Source organism: Aythya fuligula, chromosome 4 (genome assembly GCF_009819795.1).
Source record: "Aythya fuligula isolate bAytFul2 chromosome 4, bAytFul2.pri, whole genome shotgun sequence".
NCBI classification, from domain to species: domain Eukaryota; kingdom Metazoa; phylum Chordata; class Aves; order Anseriformes; family Anatidae; genus Aythya; species Aythya fuligula.
This window is the reverse complement of record NC_045562.1, coordinates 30,960,439-30,987,073: the sequence shown is the minus strand read 5'-3', so window position 1 is coordinate 30,987,073 and position 26,635 is coordinate 30,960,439. Positions and strand designations below refer to the sequence as shown.

Here is a 26,635-nt window from a genome sequence, read left to right as displayed (position 1 = left end):
AAAGTAGAATAAATGTATGTCTCATGATGACCTTAACATGAGATGCATTAAAAGTTTTGAGGTTTACTTTTGTATTTCCTGAGACTTATTTTCTGCTGATTAAAGTGGGGACAAAGAAAGGGATAATTCAACATTCTTACTTCATTTAGTTTTGCAACGGATCACGCTCTGTAAGACGTAGCACAAAGAAAACACTTGATTGCATTTTTCTGTTTCTTAAAACATTCCATGAAGAAAAAAGGTAGAAAGATGAATAAATTCCAGACGACACGGGGAGAAAGTCTTCCTTGTAAACAAGGTCTAGGTTTTTTAGTTTGTCCTAAGCAGTTATACAGGACAGAGACTATGATAAGTTACCACACTGAATTTAGATTTAGCAAAATATTTGGGTTGTTAAACCAACAGTTGATTAGTATAACTTGTCTAATTTTATCATAACTGCATTACTACTTTGTGCATAGCTTAGTAATCACTGGAATTCCACTAGATAGTTTGGTATATGCAGTGATATCTCCTTCCTATCAAAATCAAGCATTCTATGATTTATAGAAGAGTTGTGAGTTTATGTCTCTTAAAAATAGCCCCAAAGAGAGCTAAATCTGGCAGTCCGGCTACTGGAACTAGGCTTGCATAGCGCACAAAGGCAATTTTTTCACTTTGGAGTGAAAAATAACACTTCTCTAAAGAGTTCTGTGGTACAGACAGATCAGAAGTGGGATGACTTGTCAGAAAGAAAACTGAATGTTTGGGGGAATAAGAAGAAAAGTTAATGACTGACAAAGCATCTTTCTTGCTACAGATAGAACAGAATTTGAGATCACTGGTATCCAAGAAATTACTAGATTCAGCAAAGTATTGTAAAGTCCAGTTTCAAATACCATGTCTCATCTCACCTGATCTACACAGAGGAAAACAATCTTGTCATCAGTTATTGCCTTTGTTCAAGTAGCCAAACTGCACCTAGGACAAGCCTAGAATTTTGCTGAATACAAAGGTACTACTTCGTAGTCCAAGTGAAGCCTGGTCAATAGTAGCTAAACAAGGGTGTTACTGATTCAGGACTGAATAATCACCTACATTTGGAGTTTCCTAGAGTTTTGCACTTCACCTAATACGCACACGTGATACTTTTTTATTATTATTATTCTTGCATAACGTCACAGTTGTCCTCAGGTAGGTTAGCAAATGTGAGCAAAACCCTGTTAAAGGACCAAGTTACTGGAAAGAAGTAAATGAGGCATCCTCAAATTTCAGTGGAAGGGTTTGTCTCTTACTGGGGAGATACAGGAAAACATCTCATTTCTCTTTATGAGGACAAACCTCTTCCAAGATGTCCTCTACCTAAGTCACCAACTGGCAATTTTCTATTTGTTATGACTTACTACTGCTCAGAAAGTTGAAAACAGATTTGCCTGTCTCCTCTGGTTCCTTGCATATTATGCTCTCTAAAGCACCAATACTGAAACAAATTAATGATTTGAAGGTGTGTGCTCTCTGAATGTGTTCAAGTTTAGTGAAGCAGCCAGAGTAAGCTAGCTTATTTACTTGTACAGGATTTAACAAGATTAATAAATACTTACTTTGACTTTTAAAAATATTAACTTATATTTTGATGCACGCTTGATCAATTTTCTAGGAAGATTTTAGAAGCCTCCTTAAAATCTTTGGAAATGGACAAATCACTTTGATTCTGCAGCTACACACACCACTTTAGATAGAAAAAGTAAAGTGCAGATATTGCATTTCAGATTTGTAAGACTAAATGACAGCATTCAGTTTTTTTCCCCTCAGTTTGTTTGCTGACAAGAGCTGAATCCACAATGAGGTATTTCTGATAGGGTCATGGGTACTACTAACCTGTCTTGCTAGGAGCTGACTGTATTTTGCCTGTGCATAAAGTAACAGATCCTGCCTTGCTCTGTGCAGAGTCCTACTGGCAAGGTGTAAAAGGCAGTGATTTCTGAATCCCACAGGAATTAGAGCTCAGTAGGAATTGCAGCTCTAGATTTTACATAAAAGCAAGATAGAAGTTAACAACTACTTCTGTTGAGGCGATAACTTCCAGACCACACTAAGCTCCTTCAAGCGCTGCAATCACTCTTGTGCTGCAGAAAGTTAGATCCAGTCAGCAATATATTTTGACTGATGCAAAGCAAACTATATATATATATTTTTTAATTGTTGCTTAACATATAGCAGTTCACCTTATGTATGTCTGATTAAAAAAAGTAACACAGTAGCACATAACAGATTCTGCCCTTCTCTAAGCAAAGGGCTCAGTTTACATGAAGAAAAAAGTATGTAATGTTGCTTCTAATTTTTCACCCACGTCTGCAAGTTAAGATTATAAAACAACTTTAGCTACTGTTAGCAAGTGGCATTGCTTAATTCGTATAAATGGCTATGTTAATATTAAAGAGTTTTACTGTATGATTGATTCACTGCACTTTATTTCATGGTATTGTCAAGGAAATGTTTTAGCAGAGGAAAATATTCAGAAGCAACTAGTACAAACAAGCATACAGGAAGGCATTTTGGCTGTAAGACAAGTACAGATGTAAATATACAATGAAATGTTTGCACAGAGCATTTTGAGCACTGTTAAATTATCCTACTGCTATGACTATACTATGTAAAGTCATTTTAGTTTTTCTGAGTGGCACAATGCCATGTTCTATTCAGTCAGACATCAAATAAATTAATTGCTTGTAGTTTAATCTCACCACAGATTATCTAATTTTAATTTTCAGTTTGTTTCCAAAGGTAAATAAGACAGCAATTAATACAGCAGAGATGGAGAATTCACATTAAACAGTGCAGCTTCCCTGGGATAAGCTCTCAGAAAGCATGTTTGGACAGAAATCAAAACCAGCAAATTTTTTTCACTTTTCCTCAAGTTTTTTTTTTATTTTTTTTTTTTCTTTTTTTTTTTTTCTTTTTTTTTTTCTTTTTTTTTTTTTTTTTCTAGTTATGGTCAGAAAGTGTCTTTAAATATTATCAACCATGGAAAGGCTGGAGTTCATTATTCTTGAAACACATCTGCAAATGTTTGATTTAACCTGTGATATGTGCCACATCTCATCTTTCTCATACCTTTTAGTCCATTATACTGCTGGAATTCCTTCCTTAAATTCTACAGTAGTGATTCACTGTCCTTCTCCTTTCAGACACTTAAAACCCCTGTCTAATTACTGTTTGAGTGAGGCAGGTTTTCCTAGAACTTAACGGACTTTTATTTTCTGAATTTTAGTTACTTTAAGTACATGATACTCTTAAGATACCAAATGGAAACTCGATGTTTCAATTAAGAAAGACCTAGTATATGTATGGTTTTTATTTTCAGTATTTGAATCCTCTGAAGTTGTGATGTAATCAGGTTTCCACTCTGTGTCTTTAAAGATGTGATTTAGGGGGTCTTGTCATTGCAGGAACAGAATCTTAACGTGATCACTGCTTTAAACTTGCTATGCCTAATAAGGTGATACTGGTTTGAACTGGAGTACATGCTATCAAAGGTTCATCCCCTTTGTTCCTAGGAAAAAAAGGATAGTTACAAAGTATTTCTGCAAAAGCATTCTTTAGGAACTGTGTCATAATTACTTGGAATTTAAAGATCTGCACATGAAAAATATTATTTTTGTACAACAGTGTTATTACTAGAAATGTCACAGATCTCATTTTACATTCTTGCAAATGCATGATAGCTTTTATATAAACAGCAGTTGGCAGGAACACAACATCACATTCAGAGGAAGGGCACAGATTCTAGCGCCCACTGGGGAAGAGGAGGCTAAGAGTGTGGGTGTCCTACAGCACCGAGGACGGTAGACTGCATCCCAGAAAGAAGCTGTGAATACAGCAGATGCATGCCCAGCAGCTCTGCCAACTCAGGGATTTTCGTGTCACTGCCCACTTTGCCCCTGAGTTAAGTCCTGGCCTGCGATGATCTTAGGGTGGGACCTGATTCCCACCATGCAGCTTCTGGCCACTCCAGGTTTTCCTGGTGTAAAATAATGGCAATAAGTTCCCTCACTGAGCTGATTCTGCCTGCCCAGATATTTTTTATACTGCATTGAATGAAACTTTATTAAAATACAATATCCTACAATGGAATTGAACCCCCATGTGATTCCAGATTACTGTCTTCTAGAAAGAAATAATTCTGCCAACTGGGGGAGGGGAAGGGTTGGACACAACTAAAAACTACTGATCATTGCTGAAGGTCAGTCACTACCTTTGTTCGTAATTTAGTGCAAATGCGCTGAAATTTGTTGGTACCTAATTTAACCATTAACTCAGTCTCACATTCTTCACAGACAGAGAACCTTTTGTGTTTTTTTAATTTATTTATTTTTAATAGCAACACATAAATGAAGTATGGCATTAACTGGGAGATGCTCTAGTGTTTTATTACACTTAAACATATTTCAACAAAAAAATATTTCAGATTTTTTTTTTCCAAAATTTTACTGCTCTTGATTTAAAAAAAGTTTTAGTAGTGTTACTTTGTAAATTCAAGATTTATCTTGACATTTAAGGCCCAAATTGAGCAAAGCATGTATGTATATATGTATGATCCATCACAGACATAAATCTATTTTTGGCAATGCTTCACATATATACTTACATTACTATTTTTCTTAACAGTTTTAGTACACAGATTCAGTACACTGTCCAATTAAGTACAAAAAAGATGCATTTTTTTCTGCTTTCCTTTTTTACTAAAGCAATATGAGGTTATATAATGGTTCCTGAAGGAAAATATTTACATATATATGTAAATACTTATAAAGAAAACTAATATATATTCATGCATACAGAATGTGTGATTCTTGCTTAGAATTTTTCAGTGCCTCATCTGCTACACAAGAGTGTGCAACAATAAAAAAATAAGCATTACTGATACCCATGCAGTAGAAACAAATAATTTTCTATATAAAAACTGAAATCAGAAATACAGAATCTTAAACAGTCTTTAGCCTCTTATTCTTAGCATTGTGTTTACCGATTCTTAAACTAATAGTATATTAATTTTGATAGATGTCCCCTAGAAGCTGACCTGACACCATCAGTATTAAAGCATACTTTAAAAGGCCTTTTCTGCCAATGCTTTTTTTTTCCTTTTTTTTTTTTTTTTTCCCCCTTTTCAGCAGGAGGTCCAGCCAAAGTGGCTTCTGCCTGTTTCTTCTCTTATCCATGCCACTTGTGCTGGCTCTGCAGCATACCCCTGCTGTGCCATTCATACAGCTGTTTCAAAAGAAGCAGTTGATAACCTGTATCAGAGAATTAGTTATTTTTAAACTCTGGTGCAATTGCTATGTGACCCTAAAAGCCCTTTGGGTGTCTCAGAGGGAGGAAAATGCAATGTGGTGCACAGGCTGATTAAAGCCACAGTGTCTCTGAAAGAAAGTGTTATTGTACTACATCTCTGGAGAGAGAAATGTAACACGTTAGCTGCTTCAAGAGTTGCCTGAAGGTCTCAAGGATTACCTTGTTAGAGTATTACATGAAGATGAGGGGATCTGATTCAAAGAGCTACGGTCAATAGAAAATGTAGCCCTTAAGGGAAGAGCCTTTTCAGATTAAGTCTTACTAAAATATATGTAACAAAAAGGGAATAATTACTAAAATCAACTGTTCAACTCTGTTCTGAATGTGTTGTTTGAAAGACATCACCTGTAAAAGCATAAAATCCCTTGGTGTTTTCCAAGCAACTATATCAGATATGTGGTCTAGCTGTCACTAGTCAGTGGCTTTTACAAGAGGCATTAACCTGTGGTCTTGGATGGTCTGCAGTTCCAGCAGTGAAAGTGTCAACTTTATTCACGCAGTTCTCTGTTACAAAAAGGATACCTTGAGCATCAATTAAACTGAGATTTAAGTGTCCATTACAAATCAGTTTAATTGTGCCACATCGGGTAGTTTTAATAGCTGCTTGTGAAGAATTAAGAAGGTTTCTCATTGAAATTCAGGTCTTTACTCTGTTAGGAGCCTCATCCATCACTATGACCAAGGATGTATCATATAAAACATTTCCTCTGCCTTAATCACCGGAGCCCCAGTTCAGCTAAGCACTTAACCACACACACCACTTGAAGCATTACCTGAAGCATTCAAATCAGTACGGATTACATGTTTAAAATGTCACATGAGTAAAGCTTAAGTGCTCTCCTGAGCAAGGCCCTAGAAAAGCCATTATTTTAATGTACATATGGTAAAAATGGAACATCATGGGAATTTAAAGGAGAAAATAAAATAACGTTTTGTTGTGTGCTTTTATTTTTCTTGTTTTGTAGGGGTGCATATTTGTTCCCGTGATGACTTTTAACTACCAATAATCTTCCACAGTGGTTGCCTCATCTAATATTCTGGCATCTTCTTCTCTTGTTAGTAAACAAAAGAGAACTATTAAACACAAAGCCAAGTACTCTTAATCTCCAGAGAGAGACTTTGTACAGTATGTTCTGTACAAAACTGAAAGACTTGAAGATCACAGGGGAATGTCCTTTCTCCTTACTGACTCAAACTCACATTACTGATGAACGTGAGAAGGACTGCACAGAAAACAGCTCTAGTGCAGCTCTGCCCATCTGCAAAGAGGTCCACGAAAAAGATGCTCAAGGAGACCTTCCACAAAGGAAAACAAGCAGAAGTAGAGTGTACCTGCACACATTAACTGAAAGCATCTGCAAGCTAATCTTTCCTGAGGTAAACAGATAATGTGTATTAATACTACCATTTCATTATACATATTAAAAATGCATTGATGTAAGCATTTTGAAAGCTGTTTTGACTTCAGAGTTTGTATTCTTATTTAGCTCAGTGTAGCTTAAACCCTCATTTCATCCTTTTCCATTCCTTTTGTATACAATTTTGCCATAATGAGTTTTGTCCACTCTTACAATATCTCTTCCATTGTACTTCCCTGTATTTTTAGCCTTCCATTTGCAACCTTCCACTGATCATTTCTCCTTAAAAACATGCATTTCCATAGCATTTTATTAGTGTTACAGTTGGAGAAACTCTGCCATGTCACCTAATTACATGAATTATATGAATTATAGGAATTACATGGTTACCTTGTCAATTCACCTAATTGAATCCATACTAAGTACATTATTCATTATCACAAAAAAAAAAAAGAATCACTGTTTTCATCTGCTATGATACTGACCTCTGCTATGTTATTTTTAAAAATATTACTGTCTGTGTTTCATGCAAAGGAAAATCCTTAAGCATGTATTCAAGCAAATAATTCAAACATAGCAAACAGAACTTGTCTTAAGTGGGCTGTACCATAGCTAACTGATTTAAATGTGTGAAGACTACAGAACTTGACACCTAATTCCAGTGTCCCCACAGCAGAAACCATGTCTTACTCCCTGCCCTGGAGAGACTGAACAGAATAGCTGTGCAACTGGGAAATGCAATGATCATATTGAAACACTGAACTAATTAATATCTATTAGTTAAGATGAAGAAAATCCTGTAGCAGTTCACAGAGGGATTCTTACATCTCTGCTCAACTCTGCTGAAAACAGGCACAATACATTCACAGCAGTTTGCTTGAGTGAAGATGAATACCAGGGCTTATTTCTGTATAAAGAATCACAACTTTAAAGTGCAGCTGTGTAACATTCTGTACTTGGGCTTGCCTCAAATTTGGAGGAAGGCGTGAATGAACTGACTGATATATATTGGGATTATACAGTGAATGGTCTTCTCTGGATGTTCATTAATTACAATTCAGTTAGGGACAATCAGTGTACCTTAATAAATGTGCTGGAGTTTTTTGAATCTATTTGCACATATATTTTTGCAACGTATCCATCTCATTCTTTTGCTAAAACTCTACATTATCCATTTTTTATAGATGACTTTTTACTTTTGCTGCACTTACATAGAAGAAATTCATCCCTTTAAACTGATCTTTACTTTAAATGTTTAAAGGAAAGACTTCCAAGGCAAAAATGAACTGAAAAGTACCCTTTGTATAGTGTCATGATTGCTGTTTTAAGTCAGATTGGCTGTAGTCTTCTATTTCATCTAATTTTATTTTTAGTATATAGTTGTTGATGGTATTTTTAATGAAATACTTTTTTTTTTTTTTTCCTTTAAAGAGTGGTATATGTGTATGCACCTGCCTATTATATAAATATGATAGGCTAGTTCCTCAGCTATGACAAAAGGCTAGCAAAGTTCAGTTTAGATTTTTGATTGGAAACAGTCCCCAGAAGATACTGCCACTCTTTCATGGGATATTTTATTCTGGAGTGAAAACTTTCCTTTTAAAAAACAAACAAACAAAAAAAGTAAAAGATACAGTGGAAAAAATAATTTTGCTAGGGAATGAAAACCAAAGAAAAGCCAGACCAAATCAAGCATAACACACAAATTCTAACATGGAAGTGCAATGCTATTCTATGACCCTGTCTCTGTTGAAGTTTGGGTTTCAAATGATTGGAGACTACATACAGAAGACAGCTCTTCAGGTCACAAAGCAGTTGTAATACACATTTGGGAAGTATTGTATCTGCTCCAATTAGAAACTACAGAAAGAATACGGAAGGAGAGGATTGATGGAAAATGAGGTAAATCTTCATGGTACTCTAAAGGTTCTTTATTATGAAAAATATTTACAAAGGTTATCTACAGTGGATAGATTTTCATCTGGAGGATACTTGGGTTTGCAGAATACCTAGCTGAAATCCTTCTTTTTCTACAAGTATATATCATATAACATCATCTTGAAATGTTATAGTCTTGAAAACAGAAAAGGAAGTAATCTGAAACACAGAATGTTATATTGATCTTTAATGTCTGCTTTTGAGACTGTTACCTTTAGCAATTTTGACGTTGACACTTTTGAAAATTGCCCTGAAAAAAAATCTACTATTCGAAGAAAAGTTAATATTTAGAAGAACCACTTTTTAATATCTTTTGCTGGGGATAGAATGCAGAATGTAGTATTTTTGTTTGTTTGTTTGTTTGTTTTTGTTTGTTTGTTTGTTTTGTCATGAGAATAAATTTTATATTTACTAAAGTAGTTCTGAACTGAGGGGTAATTCTCTTTTGGGTGTGGCGGGTTATGATAGAAAGTTGAGTTAGTTATTTCTCAGTAGCACTGTCTTTATTATCCTCTGACAACTTGGAGGTAAAGTACATCACTATTTTAAATGCCTAACTACAGGTACACATCAGCTAAGGGGGCTTAATTACAGTGGTAGTGGAGTTGAAGACATCAACATAAACTAAACCCCAAACACAAAAATAGCATGTTCCTTTAATGATACCACCTCGAAAAAAGATGTTAGTCCCAGGGACAGCAAAGTATTTCTCCTTATAAAAATGTTATTCTTCTGATTAAATTTTCAGCAATGATATTTTAATCAATGTAGATTTTTTTTCTTCCCCAGTTTGAAAGGCTAAATCTTGCACTTCAAAGAACACTAGCAAAACACAGAATAAAAGAAACCAGGTATGTATGTGTAATGGGTTTGCAACTGCATTGTGCACCAAAAATGTTTTGCTGAGAGTTATTAACAACTGGGCTGGTGACTGGGAATCAGGAATTCTGGAATCTATGTTCTATTACCTTGTTAAATTGGTGTGTGACATTTCATGCAATGTAAGTTGGCTTGATGGGCAAAATAAGCCATTTGTGCGGGGAAATATTGCTTAAAATAAGCGGGTGTTTTGGAGGAACTTGGAGATACTCAGACATAGATGGAAAGGTGAATATGGTTGCCTTATTTCACAATTGTATGGCCTTTTAATAGTAAATAAAACACTGATATTTCTATGACCCTGGGGAAAGAATTTTAAATGCAAATGATTAGTATTACACAAAAAAATGTTGGCTTTGGATACGGTGAATGATCATAGATAGTCTAGAAAGCTGAGCAGATGTGTGTTGCAAATGCGGACTGAAATGAATACTTTAATTACGTATTGTTTCATGCAGTATTAGTTTGAAACAAAAACATAGTATTCTATTCTGAATGGTGTATTAAGGCAAATCTAAAGCAAATCTAAACATCTGTAATGCAGCTTTTGCATATGTATTTATTTAAAATATTTCAATTAAGGAAATTCAGAAAATCTCTATCAATGGCTAACTGTTTATATAGAAGTTCATCTAAGCTACATCTTCTCATCATTTTGCATCTGACATTCAAGGTGATATTTTTTGACCTCACAGAACTCAGAGAGCTGCCATTCTGTATCACAGACATCTGGATTACTACCTATGAATAAGTAATTTTAAAGTAATGAATTATTCTATAAAAACAGAAATACCTTCTCAAATCTTTTTTATTTAATGGAATGTAAAATGCTTGAATGTATATTCCAGTTATATTATACATGAATATGAAATATAATTACAACTTCAAGTAACAAAATATAATCCAAACTAAAAATAGGGTTGTTGCAACGTAAGAGATTTTAATCAATGACAGCCTGCAGCATTCGGCCTCAATCCATAATCTGAGCTCAGACTAAAATTTTAATTTATCTCAAATGCACAGGATAATCTAAGATCCCACCAAAACCCTATTTTGCATGAAAGAAAAACTGCCTATTTGATCAGCAGAACTTGGTCTTTACTGAGTAAAGACAGGCTAGATATAACTTCTGTTGCATATTATTTTTACCATGTTTATCTTGATTTTTTCAGGGGTTTTATTTATATTTTTATGATCTTTACAGAAAAACTGGGGATAGAGAAGATTTTGAAAAAATAATCAGTGATCATGCTGATGCAGCAGGTAATGTAAGCTTGTTTAATAATACATCGATATTGCACATACATAGATTATATAAAGCTGATATAACTATAAAGTAATGCATGCATGTATAAAATAGTCTTGTTATTAAGAAATAATTTCCTCATCATGATGGCTTGAGTGATGCTGACATCACAGATAGTAAACTACATCTGTTCAACTAACAGCTCAGAGAGTCAAGACTTGAGTTAGAGTTTCTCAACTCTGAGATGTCATAATTCATACACTGCAAAGATAACAACATATAGGGAGTTGTAAGATACATTCAGTAATACATGACAGTGTTATACTGAAAAAATGTTTGATCCTTTACATCTTCTGGAGGATTCTAGTCTGTGGGAAGAGAACTGCTTTAATTTGCAATAGGAGAACTCTCTGGCTACATCTATAGTAGTAAATTAACATTTCCAGAAACTGAAACTTGGTCTTCTGTATACTTAAGCTGTTAAGCTGGTCCTGGCACACAGTTGGCCTGTGACAGATAACAGTTTTCCAAATGATTCCCAGTAACAGTTGGGGAGTTGGGACATACTCAACAATCAGTTTGCGTGCAGCTATCCCATTAAAATGAATTTGCTACAAAGATGTGAGCCGTTCTGTGCCAGTTGGTCTCAGTGCCCTGGAATATTCCTAGGGTCATTTAATTTATTGGATCAAGCATAATATTTATATCTGCACGTGTGCACAAAGACGATTTAATTTTGACTCTTATTTAGTTTTATAAAATTATTTTATTTCTTTATGTCAGGCTAAGGGAACTGGGTTAAGTCCTGTGCCAAAATTTGCATTCATTCTGTCTACACCCCCTACTGCACAGCACTGAGTCTTGGATCATTCCAAACTACAGCCTATTGCCTCCATGTTTTCCAGGCACCAGGTAGTACAACTTTAATTGGTCATAACAGGACACCTAAGAGCGAAACTCCTCAGCTGTCTGTGATGGGTCAAGGAAGGAAATTGCTAATTTGGTTTGATGTAGGATGAAAAAAGTGGAGATTAGCCTGAGATTCAGCGTGATGTGTGCAGTTCTGACTAAAATATGATTCCATGCAGGTGTGCCTGTGGAGTCTCTACGGGAATCTCTTGGTGAAGAGCTATTCAAAATATGCTATGAAGAGGATGAACACATACTAGGAGTTATTGGAGGAACCCTTAAGGACTTCTTGAACAGTTTCACTACTCTGCTGAAGCAAAGTGGCCACAACCAAGAAGCAGGAAAAAAGGACAGACTTGAAGAAGCCTCCATATTATGCCTGGAGAAAGATCAGGACTTCTTAAATGTGTATTACTTCTTTCCCAAGAAAGTCACGAGTCTTATTTTATCTGGCATTATTAAGGCAGCAGCTCATATTTTGTATGAAACTGAGGTGGAAGTCATGCTCATGCCTCCTTGTTTCCATAATGACTGCACTGAGTTTGTTAATCAGCCTTATTTACTTTACTCTATACAAGTCAAAAGCGCAAAACCTTCTTTATCTCCATGTAAACCACAGTCTTCACTTGTGATTCCTGCCTCTGTATTCTGTAAGATTTTCCCATTTCATTTTATGTTTGACAAGGACATGTCTGTTCTACAAGTTGGAAATGGGATAAGAAGACTTTTGACCAGGAGAGAATTTCAAGCTAAGCCTAATTTTGAAGAGTATTTTGAAATTCTTACCCCTAAAATAAGCTGCACTTTCAGTGGAATAATGACAATGCTAAATATGCAGTTTACTGTACGAGTGAGAAGATGGGATAATACTGATATGAAATCATCCATGGTAAGAGAATTTTTAAAACTATGGCTTCAGTGAGGAATTTATTTTCTTTTGGGAGATGCGAGACAGTTAAAATAGCCACCAAACAAAATTATGTTGTATTTTTCATTGTCTACCTTTCAACATCTAATACAAATAAATAATAATGATCTATGGTGAGGGCACTGTAATGTAATTCAGATTCTGGAACCAATATTTAGTCAAAATTCTCCATTAGAACTTCTTTTTTTTACATGAGTAAAATCTGACTGTTAACATGATTTTATTAAAAAAGGAGTAATTTGAAATATGGAGATAAACTCAGTGAATTGAGATAAAGTCAGTGACATGTCATGCTGCTGAGAATAAGAGCATCACCACTACAGAGACGGTGGCAGGGGAAGCTTAACCTAAGTGCAATTGAGTCACCTAAAAACAACAGTTCTAAGATTTGGGGAAAGGAATAGACATTTCCTGTGCTCATTGAGCCTTTGCTTTCTTCAGGATTTTGTATCTTTGATATTCAGATACCTGAACTGATGCAATCACTATCATGAAATATCCTTTTTTTTTTTTTTTTTTCCTCAAAAAAAATAGTGATTCAAAGCAATGTTAAGGAGAGCTCTGCAGCATCTTGCACATTACACAACTGAGTATGGAAGAGACATAAAAACAGCACTTCACACAAAATACCGTGCCTTTTCAGGTCATTAAAGTGGGATATTTCTGGCATTTTTGCTTTTTAATTTTAAATTGCAGTGAGTACTGAACATCCTCTAATAAAACTGAAACTGTTGTTTTCACTTTATCTTACAGAGAAAGAAGTGCATGAACCAAACATGGTTTTGCTAACCAGTTGTTAGCAGAAATTCATTGACCACTGTAATCAATACAATCTTAAACAGTAGATAAAAATGCACAAAATTCTTCTTTTGATTTTCTTTTCTCTCTAAGATAAAATTGATACTTACTAATACCCAAACATAATTAGGGGTTTGTCCTTAAGCTGTGGTTTAACTTTTGCACCAGAAGGCTCATGTAAAATAAGCTGAACTTACAATTTAGCTGTTTGATTTTGTATTCCATGTTTTCTCTTTAGCAACTGAATGAAGATGTGAGGACTATGGGCCACTCTGATTCACCTGTGGTTCAGCAAAATGTGTGTCTTGTTTCTAAGCACTTGCCATGCAAGTTGTGCATGAATCCTTGTTTCTTTAACTGTTTCAGGTAATGGATCTTAAAGGCCAAATGATCTATATTCTTGAATCCAGTGCCATCCTATTCTTGGGATCCCCGTGTGTGGATAGGCTAGAAGATTTTACAGGACGTGGATTATACCTCTCAGATATTCCTATTCACAATGCACTGAGAGATGTTGTTCTGATCGGAGAACAAGCCAGAGCTCAGGATGGACTGAAAAAGAGGTTAGGAAAGCTGAAAGCAACCCTTGAGCAGGCCCATCAAGCACTTGAAGAGGAAAAGAAGAAGACCGTAGATCTTCTGTTTTCTATTTTTCCCGGAGAGGTTGCTCAGCAGCTGTGGCAGGGACAAGTTGTGCAAGCCAAGAAATTTAATAATGTCACAATGCTTTTCTCTGACATTGTTGGATTCACTGCCATCTGTTCTCAGTGCTCACCTATGCAGGTTATCACCATGCTTAATGAGCTTTATACTCGCTTTGATTACCAATGTGGAGAGCTAGATGTCTATAAGGTACACAATTTATTGTTCTTCTGTGGGGTTCTGTGGCAGGAAAAGAAATTATGAGTAAATGGGACAGAGGATAATAGAAGTCCAAAAAATATTTTGCCCTACACCTTCATTTTATGAAAGATTTAAAATCAATCACAAAACAATTAAAAGTATATCAACAGCATCGGCCATGCTTGCAGCCAAGTGAGAAACCCATCAAAACCTAAGAGGTCATTTTAAAAATTAATTTCAGCTACAGTGCTGTGAATCTGGGGTAAATAGGTGTTTAATGTAGCAACAGGTGCCTGACAACAGGTGAGTAAGGAAAGGTATTCTAGCATTGTGCGTAGCAATAAATACAAGTTGTATATTTATTTCCTTTTGAATGACACTGCAGGATTTGCCCAGGACCATTTAGCAGGACAAATAAATCTCAGTCAAACAGTTAGGTAAAATTCCTGCTGAGACCACAGACTATTCTTTTATATGTCAAGCAGTATAACACTAAGGAACAAATATACCTGTTTCAGGTTGAGACTATTGGAGATGCCTACTGTGTTGCTGGAGGTTTACACAAAGAAAGTGAAACCCATGCTGTTCAAATAGCATTGATGGCCCTGAAGATGATGGAGCTATCAGATGAGGTGGTGTCTCCCCATGGAGAGCCTATCAAGGTCATATATTTTTTTGTATTTTATATGGTAAAAATGGAAATTTTTGGTTGTCTAGTTGGTTTCAGGGTTTTTGTGTCAAGGAGATTTCACATTAATTCAAACAAGGTGTGGGATCAACGGCGTATGGCTGGAGAAACTGATCGTTTTAGTTCTATGAATGAGAGTTTTGTAGAGAGTTAAAGATGAAACAGAAATCTGAAAATTAACGCCAAAAGCTTAAATGTGAAATCAGTAGGTGCACATTGATAAGCTGCTGGTTTTGTCTCCGTAGCAATACGTTTGTAAGTGGCGTGAAATATTCTGTTACCATTTTATAATTAGGAGACTAATCCCTTAGAATTGGAACTAATGAGAACATCAAAGTCTTTTGAGGCAACAGGTATAAACATGAATAATCAAATACATGTTCTAAATACTGCAATCCACATATCTTTAATGGATTCTGTTGCTGTTCATGTTTTACAGTCAGATACTGAACCAATACCATAAGAATGGCAAGACAACTGCCTGATTCAGTGGTAGTTACATTTATGGCCTCCTTTCAATGAGGACTTAAGCATGTACTGAACTTACCACATAGGTTCACCTCTCACTGGGAAAAAAAAAAAAAAAAAGAGAGAAAGATTGGTGTGCATGACAAATGATGTGGGCCTTCCATTAAGTTCAAATGTCCTGGAATGTGGTCTATTTTTTTAAATACTGGTGTCTCGATTCATTATGTCTTTCATTTGCTCATTTTTAACATTCATCTATTCATTCATTCCTTTAGAAAACTTCAAACTTCTTTGATTATAGATAATGAATGTTTGTATTGCAAAAACAAGAAAGTGATTATTAAGAGGATAACATGTTCCACATTTATCATACATTTATATAACAGCAGTGTTATAAATACCATTCTTTTTGTATTTCACAATATCAAATTAAACTAGGGTTAAAAATATAGAAACATCTTGTCATTATTATTATTATTATTAACATGTTTATAATTTCCACACAATTGCTACTTCTATAGTTTTGAATGAGCAATGTCATTACATTCAAAAAGTAATTTTAAAATAGAAATAAAAAAAAATGTATAAACAACTTCGAGAACCTTCTTAGAAGAAAACAGAATCTTTCTATTTCTAATGAAAGCACACATCTATTTTAATGAAATGCTTCATGACTGTTTTGCAAAGCAACAAGTATGTCATGGTATACTGTCATTTTCTATATAAATTGTCAAAGAAAAGGCGTGACTGCAAACTGCTTATTTTAAATCAGACTTCTGTGTCAATGTATGTATATGAGCCATCTTTGCTGTGTGGGTGGATTTTGCTTTTGTTGCTTTTTTTGCTTTCTCACTCAAAACTAGAAATTGTAACTTCTTCATAAATGATACGGTATTCTGTGTGTATATAAAGAACAGCACAGACAGTAGATATGCATGTTTCCCAACATCAGCCATTGTAGTGTCAGAGTGCTATGCTGAAGAAAACATGTCTACATATGTATAATGAGCATAAAATACAATAAAAAAAAAAAAAAAGGAACATAAAAACCAGTACCAGCTAAGCAAAACTCAAAAATCTGAGTACAAGTTTTAAAGAAGAGGTACCAAAATGTATCAACTGCTGTATAATTTCATTAATTAGCCAAATTATGTACTCTGATATTGGGATTTACTCTTAAGTGGTACATTGTAAATACAATTCAACTGAAACTGCAGCATATACATATTTTCTTCACTGTTCCCTAAGTCTTCTGACCATAACAGAAAAGTGTGTGATTTAGTAACTGTCACCAGTCTAACATTGTGCCATGCAGTTCCTCCCAGGAAAATATTCAAGTGTCTTCACATCTCCTGATGATGTTTATACATCGAGGTAAACTTGGGCTAGCGCAGGCAGTAACGAACAGAATACAGACATTTTAAGGAGGCTATACCAACTGAATTTGTATTACTAGCTCATAATCTATTTATTTATTTTAAAGGAAAAATGCATAAAACTGACTTTAACCATTTCATTATTTTTATTTAATGCTTTTGTCTATCTTTTTATTTGAAGATGCGTATTGGCCTTCATTCTGGATCTGTCTTTGCTGGAGTTGTGGGGGTTAAAATGCCTCGTTATTGTCTCTTTGGAAATAATGTAACTCTTGGCAACAAGTTTGAGTCTTGCAGTGTACCTAGAAAAATAAATGTCAGCCCAACAACTTACAGGTACAGTGCTTTACAATGTACGTCTGTAAAATGTCCACCTGAAGTAGTTAATGTGAAATTTATTCATTATCTTGCTGATCTTTTTTCTTCCCTCTGAAGTGCTACTGTTTATTTTTCTTTTTTTTCTCTTTTTATCTGATTGCCCATGATCGTACCGTGGTTATTTTTATTCAGAATGCAACCAGCAGCAATAAAAAGGGTGAAACAGAACAGCTGATATTTATTTTTCAGATGTTGTGTTTAAAATAAATGGAGGATCAGGGCCAATTTTGCTTCTTGCCCTGAAGCCAAAGAAAAATCTCTTGAATTTTTACTTCTCTCAAATAGTTGTCTCCTCTTTGAGCTAAGTATCTTTCAGTGTAAACTGATGCCAAGTTTATGCAGGTGCCCTTGAAAATAACCACTTAACTGCACAATTATTAAGCATCACCTTATGCATCTCCATTCTCTTTTGATTAGAGTAGTTGAATGAATAGATTGCAATGAATCAACCAAGCCAGTGTTTAGTTTATACCTGTCTTGATCACAGCTAAGTTTGAACCTTAGTATGTAATCTAGTCTGTACTATTTATTATCCATTCAAATCAGACATTTTTAGGGTATTTGTTGTCATGCAGTTAGCAAGCTCTCCCATGGAAAATACAGCATCTTTCTTTTGTACCCTTCATACTCCCAACCTCTCTTTGTATTGCTGTTTGTAATACTCTTTGTATTATCTATTTAATTGTATTTTAAAATTACCTTGCAAATATGTTTGTGGCTAAGTAATAGTGTTTTATAAGTTTGAATTTGGTGGTAGTAACAGTTCAGACTGTTACTCCAGGTCCAGGTCTGAATTTTATGCCACTTAAACTGATACAGATTATTGTTTCTTCCAGAGTGGCCAAAAAAAGTGAACTACACAAAGTGAATTCAGTAATAGGAAGCAATATTGCTGGATGGGTAAAATAACCAGAAATATGGATATAATTTTTTTTTTCCTTTTAAGGAAGCACTACTGCCTTCACTGCAGCCTGGACAGTCACCTATTCCTATTCAGTTTGTACCCACTGCTGCATATCTGATCTTGTGGCAAGGTCCTGTGGCCACTGTTAGAGAATTTGGCATGGGATCCTCTGACATTCTGTGCAGCACATGCTATGTGACTTACAGGGTGCCAAACTATAGATTATCTTGTATAGGTGATTTTTACACACGTGTTAGAGGTATCAGAGTACACAGCAAGTAACCTGCTTTTGGATCATGTACTCTAAAGAGCTATAGTGTATGTTAGAAGTACAGTGGTGGCCAACAGTGATTTCTTCCATGTGCATATGGCATAACATTTTGAATCAGATTGGCTATACCCTTCTCTTAAATCAATAGACAGTTTTTCCACACAAGATTTTTTTATATTCTGAGGCATACTCTGCATGGCTGTGTATTCATTTCAAGAGAATATCTGAAATGAGTACACTGTTGAAAAAAATAATTGTTTGGATGCCTAGAAAACAGGCAATTTAGTTAAAGGATAAACTATTGTTATTATTCTCATGGTATGTTTTTTTTTTCCCCTGCATGAATGATGTGTTAACACACTTTGTGTTTAGTGTTTTTACTTTCTGATTTGTACATGAATTATAAACAGATATTGATAACATTATGGCACCTGGCACATCTCCTATATGTAAAAGTATTTGTCTGGAACATTAGTAACAGGTTTACATTATTTATCTCTAAAGAGTACTGATCTGTATTTCAGATATAAAAGACCACTAGGTTTAGTGGACCTATGTGTGAAAAAGCAAAATTCTTAGAAGTAGTAAGAGGATCTGAATAGTTCAGTTAATAAGCTTTTCAGTATTTCATTAACACTAATCATGCTACCAGTCTCATGCTAAGCTGAGCTAGCTGTCAGTACTAGACCAGTTTTGCAAATACTTAGAACAAATATATCACCTACATTAAAAGCACAGACAAAAAAAAAAAAAAAAAAAAAAGGGCAATGTTCCTGTTTGCACTGGTGCATTAATTAACTGGTTATCAAAATTACTAAACAAACTGTTTTTTTTAATATTTTCATGAAATAATGTATAACTATAAAATCAAATTCTGCCCTGCTTTATAAAGAATACACAAATAATTATTGAATGTCTATGCATGTAGTAACAATTAGTGACTGATTCATTTTTAACCAAGATGATTAATTTTTGTTATAGGTTGTTAAAAGAATATCCAGGTTTTGTGTTCACACCTCGCTCAAGAGAAGAACTTCCTCCAAACTTTCCCAGTGATATTCCTGGAATTTGCTATTTTCTGGATGCTTATATTCAAGGAACAAGCTCACTGACTTGGTTTCAAAAGAGAGATTTGGGAGATGGCAATGCCAACTTTTTGGGTGAGGAAACAGGAATAGACTAAATTGTCTAGCACATTCACAAGTGTATAGAATAAATTTATAAATATTCTGTGGTTTTTTTTTGTATAAATTGAAAATTTTTTTAAAAATGTATGAAACATGAAAGCACTTTAGGTTGTTAACACCTGAAAGCCAGTATTAAAATTTCAGGAAGTATGTCACTGAGTACTTTCTACTTTTCCTTTGGATAGGAAACATAGTCACTAAAACAATATTGCAACTTTACTGTTTAAAATGCTACTAAAAATACATTTTCCTTGTGGTGATTTGTAAGTGCTACATAACAAACCTCTCAGTTCTATCTGTGCTGAGAATTCTAGACGTATTGTATGTGCAGTGTGTCAGGAAACATAATGTGCAAGTCATGCAGCCACATGCCGTGTTGTGAGCTGGTGCTTACCAATGACTATTAGAAATACATTTTCTTGGTGATTCCATAAGAAAAATATTCATAAAAATGCTGTCATTGCTATCACATACTCCTTCCAGTGCATCCTTTGGGCCCCATCCTTGTAGCTGCTGACCATCTTCTAACACTTGCTGGAGTGTGCTCAGCATCTTCTGGATCAGGCTGTTAATTGTAGCTAATACACATGTAAATAGCAAAGTTTGCTGCTTACTGTTTCCTGAACTTTATTTTGTGTATAAAATGAACATAGATTAAAACACTGTATAATCACATACTAAAGTCTCTGTAATCATCAAACAGTATTTTATTTCTTGGGGTTTTTAAAATACCTTATAAAAAATATCAACTTGCTATTATGTATTACAGCAATAAATGTTTTCTTTTTGTTGTCATTTAAATTTGAAAAGTTTTAAAAGGAGTGTAATAAAATGTGCTCTGGACTGTTTACTTAGAAAGGAAATTTCCCATCGGACTGTATAACATGGAACAGAAACACACTGTTTTAAAGCCATGATCCTTGTTCAAGGAGAGCAGTATATACATGACATATTACCTGGAATGCCTATGCTACACTCACTTTGTAGTTGTCAGGGGGATCTACAGATGAACAGAAGTGCTTTAAAACATATCAACACATGTATTAGTATTTCTATGGTAAAAGCTTTTCTATAGTGGATGGTGGAACATGAGTGGAGAACTCACAAGGGTCTGCCTCTGCAACTGGCAGAATAGAGTTAGTTACTGAGTCCTGAGTTTGGGATTGTGCCTTTGTAACTATCAGATTCATCTGCACAGAAATTTCTCTGTGTTGTACAGGTTGGTCCCAACTGCAGGCTAGAGAACTGCATTGTTTACACACATAAAAGTATTTCCAGTAGTACCAAATACTAATTGTTATTACTCTAACCTCTTAAACTCTTGGGTTTTGGCATATCAAACCATAAAAGCCTATCTCCAAGATACGTGCTGCTGAATCAAGATTTTGCTCTCTGAATATTTATTTACAGGTCACAATTTTATTAGACAAAGGTGCCATTCTGTTTTTTTGTTTTGTTTTGTTTTGTTTTGTTTTGTTTTCCTGAATTTGACTGCTTCATTCTGAAGCTATTGTTCTTATCCTACTCCTTTGCAGTAGAAACTTGTACAGAACAGGTACCATCAGAACTTTGAGAAAAGTCATTATAAGAGACTAGCTTTATGAACATTTAAAAAGTGCATTTTAATTCATGTTTCTTGTGAGCATCATTTGAACAAAACTTGAAATAGGGAACAAGGAATCCTGCTATTCCTTGCGATATCCTATATCCATCCAAGATGTTTATAAACTGACTCAAAAAAGAAACCTGAAAGGCTATATGTGCACGATACACACATACACACACACATATATATGCACATTTGTAATATTTTTAACAGCAGTGTTTCAAGAAAACAAGAATTTTGCAAGTCTAGGTGACTGATCTTTGCAATATTATTTTCTTAGGAAAATTCTATTCTATTGACAGAAATACCCCAAGACTAGTAGCAGTCCCATAAGGACACTCCTAGATATAAAAATGATAAGAATTATACTACTGACTCATGGTATTGACCCAGTAATAACCAAAGTCAGTAAAAATCTATCCATCTCTATGTCATTTATTGAAGATTAAAAAACACATAGGCTTTTAAACAAAAAGGATTTCTTTCTCTATATCTACAGAATGGGAGGGGAATGTAGGATATTCATCCTGGCAGTTCTTGACTCCTTCCTATGCATCTCTCTATAAAATAAAATGTGCCCTAGGCCAACATTTTTACTACAGATTAAATTCACCCTCCAGTGTTACTTTTTATAACTTTCTCTTTTTTTAACACACAGTAGGCTACGGTATCAGCTAAGATAAAATTTCTGTAGAACTCCTTTTTATTTCACTGACTTTTTTTTTTGCTGAGGAAGTCAAAACATTCTTTTGTCTACTTCAGCCCTAATTCAGGCAAGTATCCTGATAAGTTGCTTAAGCATACATATAAAGCTATATGCTTTCATGTCAGTGAGATAAATAGGATTTATGCACATATTTAAGAAAATGATCTGGGAAGGTACTTTAATATGTACTTGTGCCCATACCTGCTCTGAAAAACAACAACAACAACAAACAACACAAGTCTATATTTATTTTTAAGTGTAACTGTTAAGAATTTAGGCCTCACTGAAGCTGTTCTCCTGTTTAAGTTTTTTGTCGAATGAATACATTTTTAATAAGGGACAATTATTTTCAGCTAATCTTTTCACTTAAATTAAAGCCAATGGAAATAAAAGAATCAGAAAATTGATAAGCAAATTGTTGAGATAATTAAAAAGAAGGCAATTTAATTGATACAATACTGGGAGATTTTGCAAGGAAATCAAACAATTGTTTTTAAGCTGATGTCTTGTATACTATTATGTTGTCTGAAATTGTGAAGTCTTCAGAGACTATAGAATGCTTTTGATATAGACATGCACAATTTAGTATTATGTACACAAACTGATGTGATGTGATTCTGATGTGATTTTTTATTTTACTAGTACATCAGCTGTGGGACTGATTCCTGTTCACATTTACTCAGTGCGATGGAAGATATGGTTTTGTCACACAGTAATTCCTTAGGCAAAAAGTTGTAAATAGTCCTTGGAATAAATAAGAAATAGTTCCTCTGAAGATATATATATATATATTCCAAGTGGATATAAATCCACTACTTTTATTTCATTCAGGCAAAACCTGATCTGATTTCAGGGAAATGTTGGGATTTTTTTTCTCATTGCTGGTGTCAGAGGAAGTGCAATTAGCATAGAGTGGTGTTTTCTTTCTCTGTGAACTGCTGTACAAAAACAAACTAAATGAATTCACAGAAACTGACAAAACATTGCAGTACACAGATAACTGAGCCCCAGGCCAGATCTACTTCTTCCTGTGAAGGAAAAATTCAGACCTCCCCAAACCCAGTTTACTTCTCCCATCACTTTCTTTTGCATTCTCTGCAGAAACAGAGCATTTCCAGCTGTAAGCTGAAAGCCATCAGAATTAAGGGAAATTTCTCTTGAATCTTGGCAAAGGGACCTTCTTTCAAACCCCACCCATCCTATAACCCAGCAGCTACTCTAACTGCTACCATTTTTTTGTGTGTCTGGTCATTGTTCTGAAAAACCAGTGGAAGGGCTGTTTTTGTTTCCTGGAATAGCAATAATTTTTGTGGCTATTTGCCATACAGCATACAAGGGACTATGTTGCTTTCAAAGCCATGCTTCAGTTCATCTGAATTCAGTTCAGCATGAACCAAAATGAACTTCTCTGAAATGAAAGCTAGGACTTTCTTTTCTACTTCTGAAGTCTGCAAGATATGTGCTACAACAGACTTTAGCAGACTTTAGAGGCCTCTTAAACCATGTCTGGTGGCATGGCTGCTCACAACTACATAGGAAGGAAATGAATCAGATATAAACCTTTCCTTTTTTTTTTTTTTTTTTTTTTTTTTTTTCCTTAAATTATTTTCCCAGTCCAATTTGCTTGAGTTCACTGACAGTCCTTTTCTGTAAAGGGAGAAAGTAAAACCCACAGCCCTACATTACTCAGCAGCACTCTGATACTGAAGCACCAATAAAAGGCAGGAGAAAATCAGTGGTTCTGAAACCTCTGCTTCATCCAGATGCAATTGTTTAAAGATAAGTTTTTTCCTGAGCATGAACAGTAGGATCTGAATGTTAAATATGCAGCTAGGCTGGAATATGAACCTGGAGAGCCAGTCAAAAAAATAATAAACTGGAAGAATCTAAAACCAAGTAAACAACCTTATAAAGTTGCATGTCTTGAGCTTCAGTGGATTTTTGATGCTGACAGTAAAGTCAAGTTGAGCCAGCTGTTTCCTAATCTAAATGGAAATGAAGACATACATTTAGTAATGTCCCAAGTATGCACAAAGGAGCAGATCAAGTAATAGACCGTTCCACTCTTCTATATATTTAACCCAAAACAAAATCTGCAAAGAAATATCAAGGACCATAACTTCCCAGGAACTTCGGACTACAAGTCTATGAAAATCAGCTGGAGTCTTTCCACTGTTTGTAGGAGGTGTTAGGAAAGAATTGGTTAGGTATAATTACTTTGCTTTGCAATTGCTAACATGATATTCCTCTTACAGGAGGATGCAACAGAGCCTGCAACGTTTCTCAAATCTACATAGATTATTGTATTGACTTATTGAGGGTTGTTTCATTTATAGCTTGTAAATACCAGAATTAGAAAACAAACCAAATGGTATATTGCTACATTAAAAATAACTAGTCTTGCTGAAGGGATCTTAAAAAAACGCATGCCTGTTTCTGCACCTTAAAAGCATATTATGATAATCTGAAATTTCAAGTCTCAGACCATTTGAAATAGCAAAATAAAAAATACCCATAATTCAGTTTGATGTTAATAAAATAGCTTCATTAAATGAAATCCAACAATACCATATAAAGCACCATTTTTATTAGGGTTTACAGTAACAATATAAACTTTAAGAGCAAAGTCCAAAGTGAAAAAATGTAACTTATTAAAATGCTTTGTTTTATAGTGGTTGTGTATTAACACAAACCACACTGAACTGAGTGTAAAAGTTCTTGGCCAGCTAGTAGTTATCCCAAAATTATTGTCTCAACTATTGTCCTTTCATACAGCATAAAAGGATCTTATGTTACTTTTGCTTTCACAGACCACAACAATTCCCAGATGAAGTTAGCATCGCACATCAGGAAAAACCACATGTATCAACACTTAAAAAGTACAACAGTTGTTTTTCTCCCGTAATCCGAGACTGCAACTGTTTTAGTTTTCTGATGGCCAATGCAGGAAACTCCTGAGAAGTATGCAAGGGTTCCGGGGGACACAAAGGGGAGAAGTTGCCTTGTGGGATTTCAGTTATAGAAAACTTTCTAAAAGGCTTTTCAGACCATAATTCCACCCCACACACATCCCCGCTGTGCCTAGTTCCACAGCTACTCTCCTGATCTTGAACACTAAAAAGCAGCTGGGCAGCAAGTCATGAACCCAGTGCATGATGTTCCCCAAATTAGAATGAGACTGCATGCTATAGAGAATGAGCTGCAGGCTTTATGGAAGTGCAGCTGATACAGCCTAAATGGTTGTGTGAAATGCGTTACTCCGGTGACCAAATGTCTAGTGACTGACAGGGCTGGGCTTTGAAACACAGCCTGGGGTTAACAGCTTAGAGTCTGACATGTATGTAGTGTGCCTTGTTGACTTAAAGCCTGTCTGTCCTTCTACCAAAACCAAATGTTGTGTAAGACCTACCAGATAATCTTGATTCAGCTGACACCTCGAAAAAATGTTGGCCCCTCTCAGCAAATCACGTGGTTGATTTCTTTAATTCAGCACTGTCCAAACCTTTAAAATGGGAACCCTGTTTTAGAAAAGGAAATTAATTACTGTGTGCTTCAACACTGCTGATGCTGTCGAGTCTACCACTTTTCAGTTTACATTTAACAAATCTACATCACCTCTGATGCCAGAACACTTGCATGTAAAGCTTAATCTCAAGAACAGCTTGCAATGCAACCTACAAGCCTGAACCAAACCAAAAGAATTGTATAGAGCAATTTTGAATTTTGGTGATATCAGCACTTTTTAAAAAAGTGTCACACTTGTATGCAAAATTGCCAGGATAATCTACATTCTGAAAACCATATTCAAAAAGAATTTGATGTAATTTCTCTAGTACCTTTTTATAAGCATAGGGGCTTACCCCATATACAGAATAAACAAGTGAATTTCTTTGAAAGTTCAAAACAATTAGGATGTTGTTACTACTAATTCTTAATCCACTCTTGTCTCTATCCTTATCCTATTCCAGTACACATCCATCCCCTGCCCAGGATGTGCTGTCAGGACTTCAGAAAAGCAAAGTTTATAAAGAGCTACAACATTAGCAGAGCAGGATATGTATTCCTATTTTCCGCAAACTTAGTTCCTACCAAACAGGAAAAGTAGATGGCAATCAGAAGTACCTAAATCCTAGTTAACTGGGAAGAAGCTGACCCCTCCTAAGCCTTTTATCCAATTACAGCAGCATGATTTATCACATGATGTCAAATGCAAAAATTAGAGATTTGCATGCCTTCAGATTTTGCTTGTTTTCTACAAAGTTATCTTCAACCAATAGTTGCTTGTGTTTTTCTAACAATTTTCTTTCCCCCTTTCAAAATTAGCATATTCTGTGTATGACTTTAACTGGTTATATTGAAACATTCATTCTTGGTCATTCTTCAAAAAAAAGGCAACTAGAAGTGGCTTTCGCAGTAGATTTGGACTGTGTTAAACTAAGTAGAATTGATTATGCCTGCTTGACGCAAATGCAGGGTGTCCCTCTACTGTTCTTGGAATGCCAACTGAAAAGAGGTTTGCCAACTTTCTGATGTCTATCCACTCATAATTTCTCTCCTCACTTACTAAGAATTTTAACAGATCTTAACACAGATTCAGAAGTTCACCAAGCACTACATGAGATTTCAGAAGATTTTCAATTTTATAATTTATTTACTTAGGTGGCAATTCAAACACACACTCCATCTTAATTTTTTCGTAATGTATGTCAAGAGCTTAATTAATTTTTACAGTTACTTTGCTTTATCTTACTAAGGTCTGAACTTTTACAATTTTATTTACATCTAGAATCCATATGGATCCTTAGAGCTGGATTTATGTGC

The 26,635-nt window shown here is 35.0% G+C and overlaps 1 protein-coding gene across 2 annotated transcripts in view; it reads left to right on the top strand.

Annotated features, from left to right (window-relative positions):
- Positions 1-20,318, top strand: part of GUCY1A1 (guanylate cyclase 1 soluble subunit alpha 1) — a 34,867-nt gene extending 14,549 nt beyond the window's left edge. The window contains exons 2-9 of one of the 2 annotated variants that reach the window (XM_032186973.1): positions 6,297-6,708; positions 9,417-9,478; positions 10,711-10,769; positions 11,841-12,550; positions 13,754-14,239; positions 14,749-14,892; positions 16,944-17,098; positions 19,297-20,318. In XM_032186973.1, the coding sequence (XP_032042864.1) occupies positions 6,460-6,708; positions 9,417-9,478; positions 10,711-10,769; positions 11,841-12,550; positions 13,754-14,239; positions 14,749-14,892; positions 16,944-17,098; positions 19,297-19,498 (2,067 nt within the window). In that variant the 5' untranslated portion in view covers positions 6,297-6,459 and the 3' untranslated portion in view covers positions 19,499-20,318. The remainder of the gene's footprint in view (positions 1-6,296; positions 6,709-9,416; positions 9,479-10,710; positions 10,770-11,840; positions 12,551-13,753; positions 14,240-14,748; positions 14,893-16,943; positions 17,099-19,296) is intronic. The other variant, XM_032186974.1, reaches the window with a different exon arrangement.
- The last annotated feature ends 6,317 nt before the right edge of the window (positions 20,319-26,635 follow it).